Raw genomic sequence first — 23,270 nt, forward strand, 5'->3', positions numbered from 1 at the left:
GGGGGGAAGGGGGGTTGATGGAACATTTAGCAGTTCCCTTTTTTAACATCTGAGTTGGAACCATTGCCAGTAAACCATTGCTCTCCCTCCAGAATCGGTACAGAGGAAGTAGCAATGATGTAAACACTGTATGTCAGCCCTGCCTCCCCCCACACCATCCATGCTGAGCTGCTCCATCTCCCTCCACCCTAAAGGCATTGCAACGGGGGCAGCTGGGATGCACGGCTGTGTGAGGGGACTGCTACTGCTGGGCATGAAGCTGGAGGCAGCTCTGCATGGCAGGACAGACAGTTAACTTCAAGGCTTCAAACTTCGTAACCCCTTCATGCTGCTGCTCTGTCCTCCCTGAGGGCTGCCTCTTCCTGTAAAAGGGACATGGGACCTCCCCATGGCAGCAGCACCAGGGCCTGCCTTGCATGCAGCTGTCTTCTGCCTGTACCAGTCGGGATGTGTAAAGCCTCTTGGCTCAGTCCTCTGATCACCTCCCCCCAACCTCTATGTCCTGGTTTTCTTTTTTTTTTTTTTTTTTTTTTTTTTTTTTTTTTAATTGGCTGGAATTGGTTTTATTTTTGTTTTTTAGATGTGGTTGTATGTATTTTTAACTGTTTGCTCCCCACCCTGAGGAGATGCTCATTTTAGGGAGCATACAATTTGTTTGGGACTTACCGGTTTAAAAACTCCAGAGCTTTCCTGCTCCTGGTTCCATCACCCCCTGACAGGGGCTGGGGAGTGCCAGGGGTTCCCTCTCCCATCAGCTCTGCTGCCCTTGGGAGAGGGGTCACCAAATCCCTGTAGGGAACAGGCTGCTCCCAGGAAGAGAGCACCTGAGAGAGGCCTGGCCCTGGAAATGCTGTAGCCAGGGATGCTTTATCCCATGGCACGTGTCCTGCATCAAGTCATCACAGGAGGGACACACGCACCCAGCATTAGGGTGGATATTAGGAAAGATGGGGGGACCTGTGTACGTGCAAGGGTGGTGAAGGGCAGGGGGCAATATGCTGTGAGAAGGCTTTCAAGATGTGTCAAAGTATGGGGTAATGGAAGAGTTGGAAGGGCAAGGATGGGACTGGGAGAGGTGGCCACAGGGTGACTCCAAGCCTTGCTGATAGGACAGCATCTCCTCCCTGTGCTGCAGCATCCTGCTACAACCAGCTCTAGGGGTCCCAGCCTGGAGCAGTTCCATTCCCCACCTGTTCCTGAGTTCTTGCCTCCTCCCATCTATCCTCATTTTCCCCAGGAGAGCAGCTGCTCTCCTACCTGCCCTGCAGCTGGAAGCTCTGGAGCTACCACAACTTGGTCTACCTTGCCAGCAGAAAGCATTGCTGCTGTTCTTGCCTCTGGTCCATGCGCTGCCATCCAGCTCAGCAGGACAAGCTGGCCTCCGTCCTCCTGAGATCTGGCTCTGAGCAGCACAACTTCATCCACACCATTTTGTTTGAAGCACTTTAATGCTGTGGGGCACTGGCTGCGAGGTTGCCCACATCCCGTTCTAGAAGCACTGAGTGTATTTAGAGAAAAGCAAATGGATTTTGGTTTATTTGTATTTTCTTCCCTCCATCTGAAAACAATGGGGACTTGAAACCTGGCTGAGGGCTCTGGAGCAAGATGATGTCCAACACTAACATCCTGACGTGATGCTGGAGCTTGCCAAGGCCCCAAATGTTTCTAAGGGAGAACCACAAGCTGCCCCAGCATTTCACTGGAGCCCTCCCAATGGGACTGCTGCACAGTGTAGCAATGAAAATGCCGTCCCTAATAAACTAAGTTAATATGAGGTGGGGCTGTGTCCTGAACTTCTCTTTTCTTTTTTTTCTTCTGGCAGGGAGCTCAGCTTCAGTGTGAGCAGGGACAAGGCAGCTGCATCCCTCACCGTGCAGCTGCCAACATAGAAGCTACAAACCATAAGCTTTACAACAAAGCTCTGAGGCTCGCTGCTGTTGCAGCCAGCCCTCCACCACCACCCATAGCAAATCTGTGTCAGTGCAAGCCAGCACCATGAAAAAAGCACATCCACCCGTGCAGGGAGCAGTGCTAACCAGTCAGGGTCCCTCACCCCTCCGCATCACAGTCACTTGCAGCGGGTGTAGCGGCTCTCAAACTGATCCACGTCAAACTTGCGCTTGCAGCCAGCATAGTTCATGTAGCGGATCTTCCCGAAGACATCCCGCTCCTTCCAGCCCTGGTCGTGGATGCCACAGATGGACCAAAGGCAGCCTGCCAAACATGGGGATGGAGCATCAGCTCTGCCCTGCGCCCACAGGCATCTGAGGGCCAGAGAGCAGGCCAGAGAGGGATTCTTTGCAGACCCCTCTCCATCATAGCATCATTTGAGTCAGAAGGGACCTTTAAAGGTCATCTTGTCCAACTCCCTGCACTGAATGGGGACACCTACAGCTCCATTGGGTGCTCAGAGCCCCCTCCAACCTGACCTTGGGTGTCTCCAGGAAGGGGCACCCACCACCTCTCTGGGCAACCTGTCAGTTCTTCACTATCCTTATCATAAAAAGGTTTTTCCTTACATGCAATCTCTCATCCCCACGCTGTACCTGCCCATGCCCCCTCCCCAGCTTACCTACATAGCCGTTGGGGTCCATCCCATCCAGCTCATAGCGGTCGTTGAGGTAGATGGCAAACTGTAGGGCTTCCTCCGGGCTGCGGGTCCATTCCAGGATCTTCTTGGCCCAGTACATGCGCAGGAAGCCATGCATCTTGCCCTCCTGCACCATTTGTAGCTGCAGGGCAGGACACAACCACAGCAGTCAGCCCATGCCGGCTTGGCTCCAGCACAGACGCAGGTCTCAGAGGAGAGACCTCAAAACAAGGAGATGGGGGTCACTAACCTGAGCAGCGTTCCAGAGCGGGTCATGTGTGGCAGCCTGCTCCAGTTGGGGCAACTCGTAGAGAAAAGGCCGCTTGTCTTTGGCGTGGAGCTTCAGTGTGGTTTGTGCCCAGTCATAGGCGCCTGTGGGAGAGGTGAGGAGCAATGCTGAGCAAACTGCTCCCCTCCAGGTCCTGGGGGGGCTCAAGAAACAGAGATGGGTCACAGAGGGACGTGGGTTAGTGGGCATGGTGGTGATGGGCTGATGGTTGATACAATGATCTTAGAGGTCTTTTCCAACCTTAAGGGTTCTATGGCCCATCCTCTAGCAGGAACAGGGCATTGAGGTAACCACAATAGAGTATTAGCCCAACCTCAGCCTTGTCCATCAGCCCCAGGGATGCTACCTTGCACACTGTCGTAGTTCTCGTTGTAGTAGCAAAAGTTCTCTGCCAGCTCCCGCCGTACCACGGCCTCCTCCACAAAAGCATCCACCGACTCCTTGTAGGCACGTCGGTGCTTCTGCACCTCCAGGATGGCTCGCTGGGTGGACACCTGGCCTGTGGGCATGGGTATGACATGAGTTGGGCCTCCAGCCTGAGCCACCAGCACTTGGCCCTTAATTAATGGGATGGGGACGGCCCGGGACACTCACCAAAGTGGAACCATGGAGAAAGGTTGCTGAGAGCTGCCTTGTTCGGGTCATTCCGCTGTGAGCCAAAGGATTTGAGCCGCTTGGTGATGAAGGACTGCAGCATGGCCAGCCCAGCAGCAGTGCCAGGGGTCGCCCATGCCACCTCTGGCACCGTGCGGTCCACCTGCAGGCTGGAGTAGCAGGCATCCCACGCAATGGGCTGCAAGCAAACCAGCAGCATGAGAGCTGAGCCGCAGCAGCAGATGCTGCCCAGCCTTAACACACGTCCCCCACGTGCCAGCTAAGGGCTGTCCCCAGCCTGCAAGCCCCCAGCTCTCACCAGCTGTCTATTAAGCAGCCCAGCACAGCAAAGATCCACTGTGAAAATGGAGATGGAACCTCACACCCCCAGGGTCTCTCCATCTCCACACCACTTGTGGGTGGTGTCCCCATTCTAGGGCCACAAAGCCATGAGGCTACCCAGGACCAAGTGCATCTCTGCAGGTACCTCTGGGGGGTTGGGTGGTGGATGTGGGTGCCGAATAACAGGAGGGAACTCGGTGAGGAACTCTGGGAGCTGGCTGTGGATCTTGGCCCGGATGGTCCTGGCACTGTACTCCTGCTTGGGGGATGTGACCCAGCAGGGCACGATGTTGTGGCCATCCACCTGGGAAAGGAAGCTGGATATGGTGATGTGTGCAGAAGCCAACGTTCCTAATGGCACAGTGCACACTGTGTTCTCCAAAAGACCCAGGATGTGCATCCTCCAGAGGCACCCACCTGTGCAAAGGGCACATCTTCAGGCAATCGCTCCTTGACCTCCTGCACCCATTGCTGGGGGACACGAAGGGGACAGAAGTCTGTCACCAGCCCTCCCACACCGTGCTCCACCACAAAGCTGGGTAGCACATCCTTGGGGCAGCCCAGCAGCAGGTGGAAGGGGATGTCCAGCTCCGCACACTCCTGCAATGAGAGGACAAGGCTTAAGGGCTGCTCCCAGCCAGCTCCATCCCACCTGCCCACTGCAGCAGCTGTACCTCGGCCACCTCCCGCAGCCCCCTCAGCATGAAGCCGTAGTGGCGGATGGTGGCATCCAGGAACTTGGGCACTAGGCAGAAGCAGACGCGCAGAGGCAGCTCTTGCTTGAGGGCCAGGCGCTGGGCGTAGAGGAAAGCCCAGTTATCTGCAGGGCAAGCAAACGGGGAACGCTTAATAGAAGCCCCCCAGAGCACCCAGCATTGCAGGGCACGGGGCCGGCTCCTACCTTGCACCCGCTGGTCCCTGCACATCCAATAGAGGATGCACTCGGCACCTTCCTTCAGCTCGGAGCCCCGGGACACGAGCCGGGCCCGCTGCTTGTTGTAGCGGAAATCCCGCACCGACGGGGCTGCCCTGCGCCTGGCTTCCCGCACCGCGGCCTCCAGCGAGCCCACGGCCCCTGCATCCTCCTCCTCCCTCCCCACATCCCGCTCCTTTCTCCCCTTCCCACCGCTCCGCGGCATCCTCGGCCCCAAACAGAGCCCCCGAACCCCGGCTCGAACCCACGTGGCGGCGGCGGAGCGGGCGTTACACAACGCGGGGCGGGACCAGGGCAGAGAAATGGGCGTGATCTCTCCACCCGGCCCCCCACCCCTTCCCCGCCCCGCAGGCCCGGGGAAGCGGTTCCGCTCCTCGGCTCGGCCCGGGTGGAGCTGTGCTCTCAGCATCGCGCTACCCCCTCCAGCACCAACCCCGCGCACGACACAACCGCCCAGCGCAGGCTTTGCCCCCAGCCTAGGGAATGAGGAAACCACGCTCCGCTCCATCCCGCGGCCGTCGGCTGCGCGCACACCCAAAGTTCCCCTCCGCTCGCGGCCCGGCCGCGGGGCAGGTGGCTGCCGGGCGTTGTGCCCATCGCTGGGAGTGCCGCGTTGGGTGGAAAACCCCTTCGATGCCAACACCTGAGGAAACAAAAGGACCCACCTGGGTGCTGCTGGGCAAAGGCAACACGGAAACCGCGCAGCGCTGGGGTTGTGGGGAGCGCTTGGAGCGGTGCTGGCTGGAGGGTACTGAATCACTGAATCCTGCCCGGGTATTGGGTCCTGTCGGGACATGGCCGCACACAGAGCAGGGCTGTTCCTGTCCCTGCTGCTGAGCATCGCCGCGTTCGAGCTGGTGCTGGGTAAGGGATGTGGGAAACGCGTGGGGGCATCGCAGCGCAGGGCTGGGGTCACTGAGCCACCTATAGGGTGGGAACCTCGGGGTCGTCGTCATCCATGCTGTCTCCCGCGAGCCTGAGGCAGCTACCGGCCCTCAGCTGTCACGGAGCTTCTGTGACTTGCAGGTGCATCCTGCTGCTCACCCCTGACACACAAGCTGAGATTCGTTCCTCACTCCCCCCCCCTTCCCCTGGGCCCCGCTCCCATTCTTTGTGCCCCGCGTTATCGGTTCCTGAACATCTGCACGCAGCTTTGTGTACGCTGCAGAGGAGCTCCCAAGCCGACCCAGGGTAACCGGTTCCTGCGGCTCTTCCCGTCCGACGGGCGGCTCTGAGTGCCGCAGGGCTGGATGGAGGCGGTGGGACGGGGCCATGGCTGGCGCCAGGAGGGGGTCCTGCCCGGAGCTGTGCCCGCTTGTCGGCCTGGGGATGTGCTGTCCTCCCACACCGCTGATCCCCACGGATCTGGATCTGCTCAGGACGGTGATCCCTGCTGTTGGCTGCCCACGGCCGATGCACAGTGTGGGGTGCCTCGGTGCCTCAGTGCCAGCACACTGGCTGATGCCTCTGCCACCTCTCTGCAGGGACCACGGCAGTGGGTGTGACAGTGCCAAAATCCACAGAGCCCCCCGTGTCGCTGCTCAGCACCGCAGCCACCACTCCTCCCTCCAGCCTGGACACAGAAGCCCCCACCTCAGTGACGCCCAGCACACAGACAGATGCCTCCATGCTCAGCACTGTGACAATCCAGGCGACCACCACCTCAAGCTCAACCTCCACAGCCATGACACAGACCTGGGCTGACACCACCACTGGTGCATCAGTAGAGACCAGCGCAGCAACAGCTCCCACCATGCCAGAACAGTCAGATTCTTCAGCTGAGTCCTCCACAGCCCTAGTGGGCATCACAACCACCTCCATCAGCAGCACAGTGCCTCCCAGGAGCACTCTCACTCCCAGCCAGATACTTGGGAGCACAGCTAGGACCAGCTCTGATATCTCCACCATAACTCTACACACAGGTGCCTTCACACACAGCACTGCAACAACTCAGATGACTGCCACCACTCCAAGCCCAGAACTTGTCTCCACCACCCCAAGCTCAACCTCCACAGCCATAGCAACCACATGGGCTGAGACCAGGTCTGGCACATCAGCAGGGACTAGCACAGCCCCAGCTTCAACCATTAATTTGGCAGCAGCTGAAGCAACTACACTGCCTTCCTCCACCCCCAGCCCTCTGCCCCACACCTCAGTGGACACCACTCTTGGCACAAGTGCCATCAGCACACCCCTATGGACCAGCAGTGCCCCAGAACAGTCAGATTCTTCAACTGAGTCCTCCACAGCCCTGGTGGGCATCACAACCACCTCCATCAGCAGCACGGTGCCTCCCAGGAGCACTCTCACTCCCAGCCAGACACTGGGGAGCACAGCTAGGACCAGCTCTGATATCTCCGCTATAAGTCCACAGACAGATGCCTTCACACACAGCACTGCAACAACCCAGATGACCACCACCACCCCAAGCCCCCTCTCTACAATCACAGCATCCACCTGGGCTGAGATCACATCAGCAGGGACCAGCACAGTCCCAGCTCCCACCACACCAGCACACACAGCTGAGCCCTCCACAGCCCTGGTGAACACCAGCAGCAGCAGCAGCAGCACAGTGGTCCCCAGGAGCACCTTCACTCCCAGCCCACCACTGGAGAACGCAACTGAGAGCAGCCCTGCTTTGTCCACCCTGATTGCAGAGACATCCCCAACGAGCCCCAGTGCCACCCCAGGTGAGTGCAGCTGTAGGACAGGGACACAAAGTAACAACACCCTGCCCCTAAAGGGCACCCACCTCCTGCCCCCATGTGCCCTATATAAGGTGCAGCTGAGAGGTGTGGCCGCAGTGGGAGTGGTCTGGGGGCATGGCTTCGGGTGGGCATGTCAGCAGCACCCCAAGGACAACCCATCCACATGCCTGTGCGCCATCCAAGCAGCCGTCCCACCTGTCCTACCACCTACAGCCTGGTGACAGCCCGACGGTGAGAGCCCAGCACCCCTGGGTGCCTGCATCCTGCCCACGCCACTGGTGGTGCCTTCGTTATGCTGGCAGCCAGCCGTGTGCCTGCAGTGTGACAGCCCCGGCAGAGCACCGTGCTCTGGCCGTGTCCCAGCACACCCGCAGGACGTTGTGTCCTGGCCCAGCGCCTTTGAGGGGCCTCATCCCTGACCCCAGCAACAAGGAAGCAGCTCTGATTGCAGGCAATGCTGGGCTGTGACACGTGCTGTGGAAGTGATGCTGCACGGACAGCCCAGGAGATGAGTCCTCAGCCCAGAGCACGCCCTTCCTGGCTCTGCCTCTTTGCACATACGGTGGACTGCTGTCTCTGAGGGCCTCAGGGTCGGCAGCCACCACATATCACCCTTTTCTCGGAGTACTAGGGGGTCCCAGGCTCTTCCAGGGCTTTTCCCATTGGAACTGCCCTTGCTCAGCACAAGTCTCTGGCTTCAGGGACTTTGCTTGTGGCTGTTCTGGGGCCACCGTGCAGCTGATGGCTGCCGGGCATTGTGCCCATCCCTGGGAGCACCCGTGCTGGGTGAGAGCCCTTCTGGCAGTGCCAGCACCTGGGCAATAAAGGGACGCCTCTGGATGCTCATCCTCTGCCGGGAGAAGGCAAAGCGGAAACCACAGTGCCGGGGCCGCGGGGAGCGCTCGGAGCGGTGCCCACCAGGAGGCATCGGCTCCTGCCTCCCTGGACATGGCTGCACGTAGGGGAGGGCTGCCCCTGTTCCTGCTGCTGAGCCTCGCTGGGTCAAAGCTGGCACTGGGTAAGGGCTGAGCGGGATGCACGGGGGGGAAGCGTCGCGGCCCAGGGATGTAGAACACTGTGGCTGCTGTGCCACGCACCGCAGGAGCAATGAGCTTGGCTTTATTTCTGTTGCTTGCATGCAGACCTTCTGCTCCGCTCCTCTTTGGGGCTGCCCGGAGCAGCAGCCCCCTGCTGTCATCTCTGCTAAACCTAATCCTGACGCACGAGCCAGGATTCACTTCTCTCTCCCTCTCCCCCCCTGGGCCCCGCTCCCATTCTTTGTGCCCCGCGTTATCGGTTCCTGAACATCTGCACGCAGCTTTGTGTACGCTGCAGAGGAGCTCCCAAGCCGACCCAGGGTAACCGGTTCCTGCGGCTCTTCCCGTCCGACGGGCGGCTCTGAGTGCCGCAGGGCTGGATGGAGGCGGTGGGACGGGGCCATGGCTGGCGCCAGGAGGGGGTCCTGCCCGGAGCTGTGCCCGCTTGTCGGCCTGGGGATGTGCTGTCCTCCCACACCGCTGATCCCCACGGATCTGGATCTGCTCAGGACGGTGATCCCCGCTGTTGGCTGCCCATGGCCGATGCACAGTGTGGGGTGCCTCGGTGCCTCAGTGCCAGCACACTGGCTGATGCCTCTGCCACCTCTCTGCAGGGACCACAGCAGTGGGTGTGACAGTGCCAAAATCCACAGAGCCCCCCGTGTTGCTGCTCAGCACCGCAGCCACCACTCCTCCCTCCAGCCCGGACACAGAAGCCCCCACCCCAGCAATGCCCAGCACCACCCAGGCGACCAGCAGTGCTGCCTCCACTTCAGCACACACAGCTGCACCACCTGAGCCCTCTACAACTGTGGTAGACACCACCACCATCTCCATCATCAGCACAGTGGTCCCCAGGAGCACCCCCAGTCCCAGCCCACCCTTGGGGAGTACCGCTAGCACCAGCCCTGATGTCTCCACACTGACCACAGGAACACCTCCAGACACCTCGACGGCACCACAGAGCCCCAATGCCACCCCAGGTGAGTGCCACCCCCACCTGTAGCAGCACTCCGTGGCAGCAGCACTAACAAAGCATTGCTGTGCCCAGGCACGGAGCTCTCCCCCCCTACCACCACCTCAGCACAGAGCCTGAATGGCACCACCAGTCCCTCTGCAGAGCTGTCACCAGCCTGCCCCAATGCCCCGAGCAATGCCAGTAAGTGCTATCTCCTGGGGACAGGTGGCAGGGCCACACGTGCCCGATGGGCATCATCACCTCCTTGTTGTTGTGGTGGCCACTGGGCTTCCTGATGGCCAGTGCAGGGGGGCCTGCATCCCCACTGATTTCTCTGTGGAGGCATGGGGGGTTTGTGGGGTGTGCTCCTGCTGCAGTGCAGGATGGATGGGGCACAACCAGAGCTGTGTCTCTTGCTCCCAGGTGCATCTCAGCTCTTCCTCTCCATGCATCTCATCACTCCTCTGGACATGGGGAACACCACGGTGCAGGAGCAGCTCCTGGCCAAGGTGAGCTGTGCCCTCAGCCCCCTCAAATGAATGGAGGACCCTCCTGGGGTCCCTTCCTTGGTGGGAGGGGGGGACAGGAGCCCCCTGTCCCATGATGTCTGTGCTTGCTGTGTGCTGATGCTGTGCTCTGCCCCAGATCCACAAGGACCTGCAGACTGCCTTCCCACATGCCAGGGTCCTGCTGCAGTGGAGAGGGGAGAAGCTGATCTGAGCCCATCACCGGGGGATGCTGGGCAGGACTGAGCCATCCTGCACCTCCTGTCCTTGTCTCTCTGGGTAACCCACACAGTCCCATCTGCTTCCCTGCACCCCAGTACCCCTCTGTGCCCCGTTTTCCACCCCTTCCCACAGCCACACTGCAGCCCCATAACACTGATGATAAAGAAGTAGCTCTACAGCCCCCCACCCTGCCCCATTATCACCATGCAGCAGTGGCCCTGCTGGAATTCAGGGTAAAGCAGGAGGCTCCATCAGCCCCCAACCCCCAACAAGCTGTGCATGCCATGGGGCCATGAAAATCCTGTGGGCTGAGCTCCTTCCCTGTTTTTTTCCAGTCCCTGGTTGAGGAGACGGCCACACCGTCTGCCTCCCCTGCAGCAAAGTCATTTATTAACTGATTAATTAGCCAGATAAAATGAGAGCGAAGCAATTATTACTCTAAGCAAGTCACCTCGCAGGGAGATTAAAAAGTGGAATAATGAGCAAAAATGTTTGTGTTGTTCATGGGGGAACAATCCCTTCCTGCAGCCCTGTCCTGCTGGCACCATATCCCACCTGGGAAAGGGACATCTGGGTCTGTGGGACCCAATCTGGGGACCATTCCCAGACACTGGTCACCCTGCAGCCAGGGACAATGGGCAAAGACACCTTGGTGTCACATGCATCCATTTGTCCACTGGGAAAGGCAGTGCACATCTCCTACACATCCCAGGATTGCTCCCATGTGCTGTAGGGTGCTGCCTGTCTGGTGTGATGGGAGGTTTTAGGGGTCCTATCGGGGGACATAGGGGTCTGTCAGGTCCTAAGGGGATCCTGGAGGTGGATATGGAGGTCATATGGAAGAATTATTGTGGTCTCTGGGGATTCTGGAGAGGGATATGAGGGTCCTATAGGTGACTATGGGGCTCTGTGAGGCCCTAGCATGGCTATGGGGTATATCTGTAGGATTCTAGGGGGGTCTTTTTGGGGCTACGGAGCCCTGTGCAGGTCTTGGGCAGTTGACACAAAGGTGCACCAGGGTGCAGAGTTGGGGAGCGGGATATTACTTGCTGGAAGGGTCCCCAGCCCCTTTGCTTTGTGGGGCAATGGGAACTCATCCTTGTGCTCTGCCCACGCCGTGGCATGGGGCCAGGAGCCCTCCCACGTTCAGTCCCACCGGGCCGATTCCACCGCCTGTTGAATCCATAAATTCAGACCCCGGGACGTGGCACGAGGCCAAGGCTGAGACACTGCAGCCAAAGTGCGTCACAAAAGGAGGAAAAGGTCCTGAAGTAGGACGAAAAGGGGATGGGGGCGCTCACAGTCCCCGGCTGGCATAGTGGCTGGGGGAGGAGATGCTGTGGGCTGGCCACATCCCTCTCCCCCCATCCTGGGATGGAGACACGGATGTGATGGGGTGTGAGTTGGAGATGTCCCTCACAGCGCGGGGCTCCTCCAACCATGAAAGCATTTCTCAGCCTCTGTGCTGCCACCCATTCCCACTCATCAGCATCATCCCTGGGAGCAGACCCCACTCTGGACACCCAGCTGGACCCCCACCTTTGGGACACACCACCAGCCCCCGCTGACCTTGGTGTCCTCTCCAACCCCCCCCCCCCCTTCACCCTTCCTGTGGCAGTGCTGCTGCAGAGTGCCCGGCACACCAAATGATCCAGAACCCGCAGGGTTGATGGATAACCCGGCCCTCCAGCGCTCTCCCTCTGCCCTTGCCGGCAGGAGATGCCGTAATCTCTGCAGGGCTGGAACAAGCAGCCCATTAATTCCAGGAAGGCCGATAAGGGCCACTGTGCTGGGCTGTGCCGGATGGTGCTGAGCCCCCGGGCAATGGGGTTCCCAGCAGTGCTGATCCCATACTCACATCCCAATAAGTCCCATATATGGAGCCAGCATCTCCTCGGTGTGTGCAAGACACCCAACAGAAATGAGGTTCTTTCTATACGTTTCTGCTGTCTGTGCTCTCTGCCCCAGTCCTTGTCTCTTGTGTCCATCCTGTGCTTCCATAACTGGGGATGAGGGATATCCTTGTGGGGGCCAGTGGCCGGCTGGGATCTGAGCTTTGGACACAGCACGAGGACCAGTGCAAAGATCCTTCGTCGGGTGGGAGCAGCACCATCCTCAGAGCGAGGATGGGAATGGGAATGAGGATGGAGAGGGGATGGGGATGGGGATGGGGATGGGGATGGGGATGGGGATGGGGATGGAGATGAGGATGGGGATAGGAATGGGGGTGGTTAAGGGATGAGGATGGGGGATATGAGGTTGGGGATAAGGTTGGGGATGAGGACATGGATTGGCATGGGACTGAGGATGAGGGTGAGGATAGGGATGAGGATAGGGATGACTACCCCAGTTGCTGCATGCTGTGGATGCTGCAGCACAGGATGCGCTCTTATCCTCACCCTAATCTGTGCCATTCCCCCAGGCTGGAGAGCAAAGCGCAGAGAGGTCTTTTAGGGGGGCTCTGAATGGTTCCAATCCCTGGGCATAGTATGTGTGCCGAGAGAGAGCAGAGCATCAGCTGGGTCACCTCTTAGCAGGACCCATCGCCCGCCCTGCCCCTCTCCCCGCCTCACACAGCACTCCCGCTGTCGGCGTTCGTTGCGGGTGAGTGGAGCGGTGTGATTTACACGCGGTGTGCGGGCAGGGGGCAATGCGTGGGTTGGTGCTCCGGGTGTCGCTGGCCGTGCCACCGCATCCTGCTGAATGGAGGCTCCGGCGGCACAGCGTGTACCCGGCTGCTGCCTGACAACACCTCTAATGACGCTTTGCGAGAGCTGCCCGCGGGCATCGCTGCTTAAGGAGCGTTTAATCGATTCCCAGAGCGTGCGCTGGTGGGCGTTGTGCAATGCCGTTCGCTGGGAAGCCCCGGGTGGGGGGGTGGGAATGGGGACTGTGGGGGAAAGGAGGGAGGAATGGGAGAAGGGCTGCCCATCATCTGCTACCACACCTGGCATAGCCAGATTTGGGGGGTTCCCAGTGCTCCTCTGAGGTCACCTCATGGCTGTCCCAATCCTACCTCCCCTACTTTCAGACCTTCCTGTGGAAGCCACGAGCTGGGCAGGGTTTTGCATCCTTGCCCTGGGCACAGAAGGCCCAGCAGTTCTAATTGATGGCTATAGGGTGATGCCACACATACCTGTCTGTAAGGGGCTGCTCCTCCATGGGGCACCCACAGCCCCCAGGAGAGGATGAAAGGAGGTGGGTGCTGAGCCCGTGTGGCCCTCGGCAGGGGAAAGCTGTGTGGGATGGGACTGGGGATGGGGACGTGGAGGGAGAGCGGCAGGGGAGGGAGGGGACCTGCCTCCTTCACCAGCCCCATAAATAGGAGGGACTTGGAGCAGGACCACACCTGTGGGACTCTGGCTGCAGGAGCTGCTCCGTGCTGCTCTCCCTTCCCTTCCAGCGCCTCAAAGTTCTGCCTGAGGCATGGGGACCAGGGAATGGATGCTTTCGACCTTCATGGGATGCTGCCTATGGATTCTGCATGGTATGTCCCATATTTTCCTGCTATTCTACCTATTAGGTATGGCTGGGAGATGCTTTTTTCCTTCTGGATATGTCAGAAACCTTTCTTAGTCCAATGCTTGAGGTCCTTTGCAGCCAAAGAGCTAAGAAAGTGTTGTAGGGGGCATGGCATTGCCCTGCACAAGGACACTGAAGGCTGTACTGAAGTGCAGCAGAGCTTCCTCATCTCATCCTTCAGCCTTGATGCTGATGCCGCTGCAAATTCCTTTATTCACTGGAAGAGGAGAGAAAGGCAAGAAAGGGAAGGGGAAGAAGAAAGAAAAGAGGAAGGGGAGGAACCAGGGGGTTGAAAGGGAAATTGGGAACCCCCGAAACATGGGCAGGAGACACTGAGATCCATGAACCATGCTGGCACGTGGTTGCTGGCATGCAGCATGCCGGGTGCTGGGGGCTGGCTGCCCGCAGGGAACCTGATGGACCGGAGCACCAGGGCTGAGCGCCCAGTCTCACTTGCTGGGTGCTAATTAGGGCTCCCCTAATTACAGCCACCCAGAGCCAGCAGTCAGCAGATCCTCCAGCTCAGTCCCTCCAGTGGTTGCACCGCCGTGCTAAAAATAAGCCTTGGTGGGATTTCACCAGGTGCTGCTGTCTGCCCTGATGGCTGTTGTGGTTGTACACACTCAGCTCCTGCAGCTCTGGCCCTGGGGAGCTCCGGGGAAGGGGTGACCCACCTGTCCCACTGCTGTCATCCCCAGTGTAACCCTCCCACTCACCCTGTGTGCTCCCTCTTGCTGTCCCCAAGCCAAGGGACCACTGGTCCTGTCCTCACTGTAATGCTCTGCTCTGTGCTCCATGCAGGGCTGGGGACCACCGCTGCTGTCCCTGTTACCACAGAGGGACCATTTGCTGCCACTCCATCGCAGAGCGAGGCACCCACTGCCCTGCTGCTGGGCACTGTGGGGACAAGAACTGTCAGTGACACCGTGACGGCTGAGAGCATCCTCGTGAGTGCCAGCGTGAGCCCATCCTTCCCCTCCTGGGCTGAGCCAGATTCGGTGACCGAGACCACTGGTTACAACTCCTCTCTGGGTGCAGAGAGAGATGCAGAGCTGAGCACTGGGGAAGTGACACAGGCGCCTACTGAAGTCCCTCAGGTTGGAACGGATGTGGCCACATCTCTTGATGCAACACAGAAAAATCAGAGTGGTTTGGCAGCTGCCACAGCTGCTGCCATTGTTGTCACCCCACAGCCCAACTTTACCCCCAGCACCAAGCACAACGTAACGGGGACCACCACTGCTGCACCCTCGGGGAGCACCCCTATCTTTGCAGATGTCCCAGCATCCACAACAAGGGCAGGAGGTGGCTTGGAGTCCACAACTGATGCCATGTTCCTCCCCAGTGTCACCATTCCTACAGCTGCAGGGACACAGGCGCTGACCACCACCCCCCTGCACCCCGGTGTCACTGCTCTGCCCCCAGCTGCGGGAGCAGAGGTAGAAGGTGTCACCCTGCCTGGGGATAGCATAGGGGATGGACGTGCTCTCTCATCAATCCCCAGCCCTGGTGCCACTGGGTTTCTCCCAACACCGTGGACCAAGGTTGTGAGTGGAACCGTGGGTGACACCCCAGGGTGGGCAGCTTTGGAGTCCGGAGATTTGGGAGACGCAGCAAATGGTGTCTTCAGCACAGCTGATACATCACAACTGCCTCCAGAGAGTGTGGCAGCATTGGAAACAGCAGAAAACCCAGGACAGAGCTCCCTTCTCACCGATCAGGCAGGACCGAGCCCTGCTAATTTGCTAGGACCTGGTGATGGGGACAAGCAGGGGGCCCCAACACTGTTGCTATCTGGCCCTGGCTCAGCCCTGTCAGACAGTGAGGCACCTGCAGCACCTGGGGTGAGAGGGGACACAGCCACTCTGCTGCCAGGCACCGAGGTGCAGAGAGATGCAGACGTCCCAGATGCAGGCACTGGCGTGCCCCTGTCCACAGAGGCTGTAAATCTAGCCAAAAGCTCCCAGCAGCCAGCCCCATGGCTGAGCCCCACCAGAGAAGCCCAATCACTGCTTGGTGCTGATCCATCAGCCCCTACAGGCACTTCTGGTGCACCCAGCACTGCTTTCCCACCCCCAGGGGTTGCAGCTGGATCCCTTCTGCAAACTAATGATGGCACAGAGGCAATGGTGAGCCCTGACTACGGTGCTGATCTAGGAGTATCTCTATCTCCATTCCTAGAGGAGTCACAACCATGGGGGACAGCAACTGACAGACCCAGCACCAGTCTGAACTCAGCTTTGGGTGCCACCAACCCATCATCTTCTGCACCTGATGGCACAACATTGCCTGCTGCAGGGCAACAGGCAGAGGGGAGCACAGGAGCAGGGGGTACAACACAGGCAGAAGATGCAGGAGATGGCAGCCCCTATGCGAACATCCAGAGTGACACGAGTCCTGCAGCCAGCAGCATCCAGCAGGGCCCCACTGACAACACACCAGGAGCTGTGCCACACACCGAGCTGTCTCCTGCCCCTGCTGCTGGGGAAGGAGCCCTGGCACCAGCACTGTCCCCAAGTGGTCCTACAGCTCCTGGCCATGACCTCTCTGGAGCTGGAGGATCAGGACCCCTGCCCATTGAGGCCCTTGGTGCCCCTGGTGCTGCTCTCCCACCTGCAGCTGCTGTGGATGGTGCTGTGTTTGAGGCCAACAATGGAGCAGAGGCAGCAGTGAGTCCCGACCTCGGTGTTGCCCCAGGAGAACCTGTGTCCTCATCCCTTGATGTATTACAGCCATGGGACACAGCAGCTGGTGCTCCTGTGGACACAGCTCTCCCTGGGGCTGAAGGACCAGACACTGGCATCGATTCAGCATTGAATACCCCCAGCTCAGCATCATCTGGACCTGTGGGCCCACCATCACCTGACATTGGAGCGCAGCCTGGCACAGGTCTGACAGCGCTGGGAGGAGTGAGCAGTGCAGCTGCATTTGAGCCATCCCTAAGCTCCTCTCCAGTAGCTGGACTTGCAACTGGAACAGGTCTTCTGCCTGGTACTGAGTCCTCACCCAACTCTGCCTCCCACAGTGGCATCCTTGCAATTCCCTCTATCTCAGACAGTGATGGAGCAGCTGCACCCATCCCAGCAGCAGCTCCTGGCTCTGCCGTCCCATCCCAGGTCTCTGCATATGGCCCAGAGCTCACAGTGGCACAAGGGATCAACAGCGCAGGTGGTATGGCACAGGCAGAAATCCCAGAGAGCCAAAATCCTTACACAGACACAAGCCCTGCAGCCAGCAGCATCCAGCAGGGTCCCACTGACAACACACCAGGAGCTGTGCTCCATACTGAACTGTCTCCTGCCCCAGCTCCTGGGGAAGGAGAGCTGGAACCAGCACTGTCCCCAAATAGTCCTGCAGCTCCCAGCCACGACCTGTTTGGGGATGGAGGATCAGGACCCCTGCCCATTGAGGCCCTTGGTGCCCCTGGTGCTGCTCTCCCACCTGCAGCTGCTGTGGATGGTGCTGTGTTTGAGGCCAACAATGGAGCAGAGGCAGCAGTGAGTCCCGACCTTGGTGCTGCCCCCGAAGCACCTGTATCCCCATCCCTCAGTGCATCACAGCCATGGGACACAGCAGCTGGTGCTCCCGAAGACACAGCTCTCCCTGGGGCTGAGGGACCAGACACTGGCATCAATTCAGCATTGAATACCCCCAGCTCAGCATCATCTGGACCTGTGGGCCCACCATCTCCCAGCTTTGGCATACAGCCTGGCACAGGTCTGGGGATGCCAGCAGTTGATGGACCTGACACCAGCTTGAGTTCAGCTTTGGGTGCCACCAACCCATCATCTTCTGCACCTGATGGCACAACATTGCCTGCTGCAGGGCAACAGGCAGAGGGGAGCACAGGAGCAGGGGGTACAACACAGGCAGAAGATGCAGGAGATGGCAGCCCCTATGCGAACATCCAGAGTGACACGAGTCCTGCAGCCACCAGCATCCAGCAGGGCCCCACTGACAACACACCAGGAGCTGTGCCACACACCGAGCTGTCTCCTGCCCCTGCTGCTGGGGAAGGAGCCCTGGCACCAGCACTGTCCCCAAGTGGTCCTACAGCTCCTGGCCACGACCTCTCTGGAGCTGGAGGATCAGGACCCCTGCCCATTGAGGCCCTTGGTGCCCCTGGTGCTGCTCTCCCACCTGCAGCTGCTGTGGATGGTGCTGTGTTTGAGGCCAACAATGGAGCAGAGGCAGCAGTGAGTCCCGACCTCGGTGCTGCCCCAGGAGAACCTGCATCCTCATCCCTTGATGTATTACAGCCATGGGACACAGCAGCTGGTGCTCCTGTAGACACAACTCTCCCTGGGGCTGAGGGACCAGACACTGGCACCAATTCAGCATTGAATACCCCCAGCTCAGCATCATCTGGACCTGTGGGCCCACCATCACCTGACATTGGAGCGCAGCCTGGCACAGGTCCGACAGCGCTGGGAGGAGTGAGCAGTGCAGCTGCATTTGAGCCATCCCTAAGCTCCTCTCCAGTAGCTGGACTTGCAACTGGAACAGGTCTTCTGCCTGGTACTGGAGCAGAGGCAGCAGTGAGTCCTGACCTCGGTGCTGCCCCTGAAGCACCTGTATCCCCATCCCTCAGTGCATCACAGCCATGGGACACAGCAGTCGGTGCTCCTGAGGACACAGCTCTCCCTGGGGCTGAGGGACCAAGCAGTGGATTTAGTTCAGTGCTGGCTGCCCCTAGCTCAGCATCATATGGACCTGAAGGGCCACCATCTCCTGGCATTGGAGCGCAGCCTGGCACAGGTCTGACAGCGCTGGGAGCAGAGGGGCAGGTGCTGGGAGGAGTGAGCAGTGCAGCTATATTTGAGCCATCTCCGAGCTCCTCACCAGGCACTGGGCTGAAGGCTGGAACGGACCTGCTGCCTGCTGCTCTGTCCCCATCGGGTCCTGCCTCCCCCAGTGATGCGCTCACAGCTCCCTCTGCTTCAGATACAGCTGGTCCAAGTGTCTTGGGAGGAGCAGGTGGTGCTCCCAGTGCTCTGCAGCCCTCCCTGGTTGCTGCACCCGGGCTCCATTCTGCTGCAGGAGGAGTGCGTGATGGAGCTGAGGCTGTCTCTGCAGATAGAGAAGCTCCAGGGCAGTCTCAGGACCAAACTGGGACAGGAGCAGCTGTAGCCTCTAGTGGAAGGCAGGGATCTACACTGATCTCTATATCTTCCTCCCCATCTGCTGATGGATCTTCATTACCTCAAGCAGCTGCTGGAGCAGATACAGGAGCAGGCATCCCCAGAGCTGGTGGAGCTGGCTCAAGCTCAGGCTCTGGGGCTGCTGCTCTCCAGAGCAACAAGGAAATACCCATCCTTCCTCCCACCATCCAAAGCAATGCCAATGTCGGACCTCCTGATGCCAAACTCAGCCAAGTCAACGTGGTGGAGCTGGCTGGAGGCAAACTGGAAGCCTCAGCCCAGGGGTCACCTCCTGCCAGTGGGGGAAACGCGCTGGGAACTGTCATCCAGATCACCTCGGGAGTGTCATCCCCCTCCATCCCCACCTCACCCCAGGAGACACAGCCCCTGGTCCCAGTGGCTCCAGCTGCCTCCAGCCCATTGATGGTGGCTGCGTCTGCCTCTGCCAGGGGGGTTGGGGGCATCTCAGTTCCCAACGCAGGCCCCGCCTCTGCCTCCAGTGCCCAGAGTGGGAGCAGACCCCCAGCAGTGCCACGGCCCCCTGTGGACGAGATGGCTTCTGGGATGCTGGCTCCACTGGGAGAAGAGCTCCAACCTGCCCCTAATGCTGCCCCAGCTCTGCCTTCTGCATCCGAAAGAGAAAACCTAAAGGAGGGAGCAGCCACCAGTCCCCAGCTCTCCTCTCTGATTTCAGCAAGTGAGTGGGCAGCAGGGAAATGGGGAGCTGCTTCTGCAGGTGGGGCTGCCCTGCTGCTGCCTCCCCTCCAGCGTGGGGTCCCTGGAGCAGCTGAAGGCAGGGGGGATGCTGATGGCCCCACCATCACCAATCCAGCCCGTGGGGCTGACAGTAGGGTGAGCACCCCTGCATACATCCCGGTCCCAAGGGGGGCCCAAAGAGGGTCCACCTCTGCCACCCCACTCTCCGCTGTATCCTGCGGCCCAGCCTCCAGCCCTGGGGACAAGATGGGGCTCATGGGGCTGGGGGCAAGCGGCAGGTCCACTGTTGGTTCCCATGTATCATCCTCTATGCTCCCAGCTCCTGGACAGCCGGCTGCTACCCCGACCCCACCGCCACTTCCCCCAGGTGGGTGATGCAGGGCTAGGGCAGGGAGAGGGATGGGAGCAGGAGTGGGGTGTTCCGGTGTGCCCCCATCCTCCTGCTGCCCAGGCGGTGTCACCTTGAAAGCAAAATTATTTCTGTTGGCACAGCCCAAGGGGTTTTGCTATAAGAATGTTTTTTCTGAATTTTATTGTTCTCTTTTAGTCCCAGCGGTGCCCCTCTATAGGTATGGAGTGAGAGAGAATGACCACGAATATGTGCAAAGGAGAGTGGACTTCAATTCCCCACTTTTCAAGCCCGAGATCGGATTCCCGTTTGGGAAAACCCTGCGTGATTCTCTCTACGTGAGTCCATGCTGCCCTGAGTGCACGTCTTTCCAGTCCCTGATGTAGAAAAGCTCCAACCCCATCCCCTTGTGCACAGTTCACAGACAACGGGCAGATCATCTTCCCAGCCTCCGACAGCAGCATCTTCACACTCCCCAACCCGCCTGCCCGTGGATTCACCGGCCACGAGAGTGTTCCTATGATCGCCGTGTTCTGGGACAATGCTGACTTCTCCAGGGGCACTGGCACCACCTTCTACCAGGTCGGTGAAGCCATCCTTCTGTGTGATTGCATTGAGGTGATTGAGGCACTGGCACAGGTTGCCCAGAGAGGGGGTGGGTGCCCTGACCCTGGAGACACTTGTGGTCAGGTTGGACGGGGCTCTGACGGAGTTGTAGGTGTCCCTGTTCACTGCAGGGGTTCAGCCAGATAGCCTTTAAGGCTCCCTTCCAGCTCTAATGGTTCTGACTCATTGCTTTGTTCATGGATTCCCCCTGAGACGCAGAGTGAACAGGTGATGGGTGGCATTTCCCTTCTTGGGAACCGCACGCCTGGTTGCAGCATCATGAATGGTCCCACTGGGGTCTCATCCCTTTGTGTCCCAAACCCACAGGAGTTCCTCACCCTGAACTCAGAGAAGCCACCATTCATCCGTGACGTGGAAGCGAAGGTCCGGCACTACCTGAGGTCCTCCTACTCCGCAGCCTGGACCCTGAAGATCACCTGGGAGAAGGCACCTGCCTATGGGGCACGTGGTGACAGCCGCAGGGTATGGGCCTACGAGGTGGGGGTGTCCAAGTACCATTTCTCAGGAAGCCTCATTAGGTTTACCTCATGGTAAATCCATCAGCTCTGCTCAGTCCTTTACCTGCCCTTGGTGCTTCTCCCCAGACAAACACATACCAGGCTGTCCTCACCACTGATGGCTTCAGGTCCTATGTCCTGATTCTGTACAAGGATGGAGGAATGCAGTGGGACTACACCCAGCTGCCGGCCACCAATGTGCTGATCGGCTACACCAGGTACAGGGTGTCACAGGGACTCAATGCTGGGGTGGTGTGACCCCACAATGTCTGACTGTTCCCCTTCCCCCTGTGCAGTGGGGATGGGCATTACCGCAATGATGACCTGACCCAAGGATCTCCAGCTGCAAAATATCGCCCTGATCGCTACAGAGGCTACAATACAGGTAGACAAATGGCCTGGGGGATGCTCTGCACAGGCATGGGGACAGCTCCAGGCCGGGTGGGGGGCACTGAATCTGCTATCAACACCATTCCCATCCAGACACATAAACTGAGTTCCCTGAATATGAGTGATGCCCTGGCAACGAGCTAAACTTTGGGAACATCTTTGGGGTTTTCCATAATGATGCATACCTTTTTTGTGCAATACAATTTCTTGGAGATCTCTTCTCAGCAAGAGCCTCTCTCCCATTTCCCCCCTGGTGTTGGGGTCCCGTGGTGGGGACCCAACAGCATCAGCATCCGTTCTCTCTGCTGGAGCAGCCCACGGTCCCATCTCCCATTCCCCATTCAGATCTTCGTGGGCTGTGGCTGTACAAGCTGGAGAGCCGTGTGGGCATCAACTACCGCCTGAAGTGCCTGGCGTGGACGGGGCAGCAGCAGGAGCCGCAGGAATGGAGCCACGACCTGCCTGCCTGCCCCTGCTCCCTGCAGCAAGGCCAGCAGGACCGGCGCTTCAGGAGTGGCCATGGAGGCAAGTGGCACCGCCATTCCCAGTGTGTCCCCTGTACGCCCATGGCATCCCCCATGGGTGTCCCCAGAGTGCCAAATGAGTTGATTGCATCCCTGCTCCAGGCTGGGGGTCTGCTCGTGTCTCCATGCTGCACTCTGCTTCGCCCAACTCACACGGTGCTGGTGTGCGCTGCCTGTACGATGGCCGGGGGCAGCTGGTGGAGGGGCGGCAGGAGAGATACTGGAGGGCGTACCGACAGGCATCCCCGTATCGTGGTAAGCACAGACACCAGGGTGCAGGGGGGAAGCATCCCTGTGCCAGCCCATCTCTGGACACACTGTGGATGGCCACGCTCTCCTCCCCTTCCCAGCCATGATGCTGTGCTTCCTTCCCCCCAGACCAGGAGCTGAAGCTGTATGATTGGTGCTGCAACCAAGCAGGGAGCGCTCGCCTCTGTGCCCGCTACAACGAGAAGAGACCACGGATTGGATGCGATGGGTACCGGGCACACAGTGCAGGTGGGTTCCCTGCCTGCATGTGCCCAGGGCTGGAGGGGGACATCCCAGTTCCTCCATGGTGAATGCAGTGAAAGCCCTGAGACGAGTTTGGGTTTGGGTTTGGAGGAGGATGGTGCTCTGGGCTGGTGTAACACACAGCACTATGGAGCTGGGCAATGTGTGGAGTAGAGGAGAGGAAATGTGCGGAGTATCAGGCAGCACTTGTGGGTGTGGGCTGAGCTTTGGTCTTTCTTGCAATCCACAGAGGATTCCTCAGAAGACAGCGACTCGAAGGAGCAGAGAGGTGAGGGGCTCTGGGGGTTCTGGGTTCACCCCATACCCTGGAGAGGCTAGGGATGAGGTTTCACTACTTATTATTTCTTTGCAGATGAGGAGGAGGAGTAACTTGCGGGTCACATACACACAACACACTCTGGGCCGTGGATGATCCTCCAAACCCTTCACTTCCATTTGTAGCCTATGTGTCCCCTGCATTCCTCTGCTCCCTCAATGATGGAACAGGCACTGTCACCATGTTCCTTGCCCCTGCTCTCCTGCCTGAGGCTGGCACTACACGGGATTTTGGCCCCCAGCATCTGGGCCTTCACACCTTGCATTGGTTCAACCCTGTGATTGGAAATAATAAGAGAAAAATAATATTGTGTGCGTGAGAACACCTGAATTCTTGCAAAAGCACCAAAGTTCTTGTCAGGTTGCATTCCTTCAATAAAGCATCAGAGGGTCTGAGCATCACCAGTGAAGTGCAGCTACCTCTCTGGTGGGGGGGATGGGAGTGGGCTTGGAGCAGGGACTGGTTTGTGTGATCTGATGCTGAGAGCTGGGGGT

At 59.1% G+C, this 23,270-nt stretch overlaps 3 protein-coding genes across 4 annotated transcripts; 2 read left to right on the top strand and 1 right to left on the bottom strand.

The window, feature by feature from the left end:
* Position 1: 1 nt before the first annotated feature.
* Positions 2–5,547, bottom strand: LOC125697418 (deoxyribodipyrimidine photo-lyase-like). Its single transcript, XM_048954608.1, has 9 exons — positions 4,717–5,547; positions 4,490–4,635; positions 4,233–4,415; positions 3,961–4,119; positions 3,474–3,672; positions 3,226–3,378; positions 2,841–2,962; positions 2,573–2,732; positions 2–2,214 (listed from the first exon to the last, which is right to left on the bottom strand). Exons 1-9 carry the CDS (start codon positions 5,543–5,545, stop codon positions 2,069–2,071), a joined length of 2,097 nt encoding a protein of 698 aa, XP_048810565.1. The 5' UTR covers positions 5,546–5,547; the 3' UTR covers positions 2–2,068.
* Positions 5,513–11,447, top strand: LOC125697420 (mucin-5AC-like). 2 transcript variants are annotated; one of them, XM_048954612.1, is made up of 6 exons: positions 5,513–5,613; positions 6,234–7,439; positions 9,109–9,477; positions 9,546–9,653; positions 9,876–9,961; positions 10,098–11,447. In XM_048954612.1, the coding sequence occupies exons 1-6, from the start codon at positions 5,544–5,546 to the stop codon at positions 10,170–10,172; spliced, it is 1,914 nt and encodes a 637-aa protein (XP_048810569.1). In that variant the 5' UTR covers positions 5,513–5,543; the 3' UTR covers positions 10,173–11,447. The 2 variants fall into 2 exon arrangements, with proteins under 2 accessions (XP_048810569.1, XP_048810570.1); XM_048954613.1 differs by lacking the exon at positions 9,546–9,653 and having other exon boundaries at positions 10,098–11,446.
* Positions 11,448–13,516: 2,069 nt separating this feature from the next.
* On the top strand, positions 13,517–23,177 carry LOC125697405 (mucin-4-like). The gene is made up of 12 exons (XM_048954558.1): positions 13,517–13,667; positions 14,504–19,540; positions 20,108–20,247; positions 20,327–20,491; positions 20,843–20,998; positions 21,121–21,251; positions 21,330–21,418; positions 21,769–21,948; positions 22,050–22,202; positions 22,326–22,445; positions 22,690–22,728; positions 22,813–23,177. Exons 1-12 carry the CDS (start codon positions 13,607–13,609, stop codon positions 22,827–22,829), a joined length of 6,288 nt encoding a protein of 2,095 aa, XP_048810515.1. The 5' UTR covers positions 13,517–13,606; the 3' UTR covers positions 22,830–23,177.
* Positions 23,178–23,270: the final 93 nt, after the last annotated feature.

This window comes from Lagopus muta, chromosome 9 (assembly GCF_023343835.1).
Source record: "Lagopus muta isolate bLagMut1 chromosome 9, bLagMut1 primary, whole genome shotgun sequence".
Lineage (NCBI taxonomy): Eukaryota > Metazoa > Chordata > Aves > Galliformes > Phasianidae > Lagopus > Lagopus muta.

Bases quoted from the DNA above. Each gene is read 5' to 3' on its own strand.
- LOC125697420 (XM_048954612.1), top strand. From the start codon at position 5,544: ATGGCCGCACACAGAGCAGGGCTGTTCCTGTCCCTGCTGCTGAGCATC. The intron at 5,614-6,233 runs GTAAGGGATGTG...ACCTCTCTGCAG, and splicing joins CGCGTTCGAGCTGGTGCTGG to GGACCACGGCAGTGGGTGTG. The intron at 9,478-9,545 runs GTGAGTGCCACC...TGCTGTGCCCAG, and splicing joins GAGCCCCAATGCCACCCCAG to GCACGGAGCTCTCCCCCCCT.
- LOC125697418 (XM_048954608.1), bottom strand. From the start codon at position 5,545: ATGTCCCGACAGGACCCAATACCCGGGCAGGATTCAGTGATTCAGTAC. The intron at 2,733-2,840 runs GTTAGTGACCCC...CCTGCCCTGCAG, and splicing joins CGCTCTGGAACGCTGCTCAG to CTACAAATGGTGCAGGAGGG. The intron at 2,215-2,572 runs GTAAGCTGGGGA...CATGTTTGGCAG, and splicing joins GGACCCCAACGGCTATGTAG to GCTGCCTTTGGTCCATCTGT.
- LOC125697405 (XM_048954558.1), top strand. From the start codon at position 13,607: ATGGGGACCAGGGAATGGATGCTTTCGACCTTCATGGGATGCTGCCTA. The intron at 20,248-20,326 runs GTGAGTCCATGC...CCTTGTGCACAG, and splicing joins CCCTGCGTGATTCTCTCTAC to TTCACAGACAACGGGCAGAT. The intron at 22,203-22,325 runs GTAAGCACAGAC...CCTTCCCCCCAG, and splicing joins ACAGGCATCCCCGTATCGTG to ACCAGGAGCTGAAGCTGTAT.